We start from the raw sequence: 1,490 nt of genomic DNA on the forward strand, positions 1-1,490 counted from the left end.
AGCAAAGGTTTTAAGTAGCAGATCTACAAGCTCGTAGCGCGCCACTCGGTGTAGTGGAACGTTCGCGCGCGCCATGTCGACTAGAAAGGTCGCCCGAGGACGTACTACAGTTCCACGCGTGCGTCTCGTGGAGCTCTATAACATATCCGTAAATCAGACCGGAAGGCCTTACCGTTGTGGCGTTCTACAGAAGCAAAGGTTTTAAGTAGCAGATCTACAAGCTCGTAGCGCGCCACTCGGTGTAGTGGAACGTTCGCGCGCGCCATGTCGACTAGAAAGGTCGCCCGAGGACGCCTTTTCAGCACAGGTTCATCTGAAGCCTCGTCTGTAGCATGCTGCTGTTGTTGTTGTGCTGCAGTTCGTGGTAGGTAGGCAGAGAGGGGAAGTGGACCACCATGGGACCACCATGGGCGGCCGCAGCGTTCCGTCGCCGGTCTCCTGTGGAGACTCGGCCTCGGCGGTGGGCAAAGCGGAATCCGCCACCGCCGCGCTGGGAAGCGCGTCGACGACCAGCTCCAGCAGCTTCTTGTCCGCCAGCAGCTGCTGCTGCTGCTGCTGCCGTCTCATCTGGTCCAGCTCGGCCAGCAGCTGGTCCTCGTCGTGCACCTCCCCCCAGGGGCCCATGGGCTTGGAGATGACGTCGGAGATGTCCTGCGCCATCTCCTGCTGCTCCGTGATGGCCTGGATCTGGTCGTCCACGTTGTCCACGTCCATGTTCTCGTGCACGGCCCGCATGGCCTCGGGGGCGAACGCCATGTTCTTGAGCACCTGGGTGTAGACGTTGGCGTTCTCCAGCGCCTCCCGCTGCGACTCCACGTTCAGCATCTTGCCCTCGATCTGCTCCACCTGCTTCTCGTAGCGCTTCTTCCTCTTCAGGGCCTGCAGGGCCTGCGTGCCGCTCTTGTCGCCGACGGCGGCAAGAACGTCGCCGTTGGCGACGAGGATGTTCTTCTCCAGAGATTCCTTTTTGTCCTTCAGCATCTCCTCCGTCTCCCGGAGTTTCTTGATCGCCGCCTCGTGTTGGCCGACGGTTTCTTTCCGTCGACCGAATATCTCGTAGAATATGTTAAGGATCAGCGCCATGTCCGAGATGACAAAAAAACTACAAAGAAAACGACAAGGTGATGATGTTAAGACATTGAACAAAGGAATCCATTTCGTTCCGGGCCGTGGCCGGATGTTTTATGTCGCACGAGGGTGTTCACTCCTGTCGTCATCAGTGAGGTCACGATGTGAAATTTAAAGGACCACTTCACCACTTTTCAACCTATCTTCATATAATAGGTCCTCACTAATAATCATGAAAAAATGGCACGATTTCTTTCTACTCAGTCTGTGTCTCATAGGAGGGCCGTGGGCAGTTTAGAAACTGTCTTCCAGTGACATCATCATTAGGCAGATTTTTTTTAAACAAGATTTTTTACAAACATTTTTTGATTTTTATTATCGTGAGAACTATGGCTTCCATTTTCGCATTGCAACTTTTCAGG

The 1,490-nt window shown here is 54.4% G+C and overlaps 1 protein-coding gene across 1 annotated transcript; it reads right to left on the reverse strand.

The window, feature by feature from the left end:
• Nucleotides 1-309: 309 nt before the first annotated feature.
• On the reverse strand, nt 310-1,083 carry LOC306917836 (putative charged multivesicular body protein 4B-like protein CHMP4BP1; the record flags this gene model as incomplete). Its single annotated transcript, XM_079530737.1, has 1 exon — nt 310-1,083. One exon carries the CDS (start codon nt 1,081-1,083, stop codon nt 310-312), a length of 774 nt encoding a protein of 257 aa, XP_079386863.1.
• Between the last annotated feature and the right edge of the window lie 407 nt (nt 1,084-1,490).

This window comes from Electrona antarctica (genome assembly GCF_951216825.1).
Source record: "Electrona antarctica genome assembly, contig: scaffold_852, whole genome shotgun sequence".
In the NCBI taxonomy this organism is placed as follows: Eukaryota; Metazoa; Chordata; class Actinopteri; order Myctophiformes; family Myctophidae; genus Electrona; species Electrona antarctica.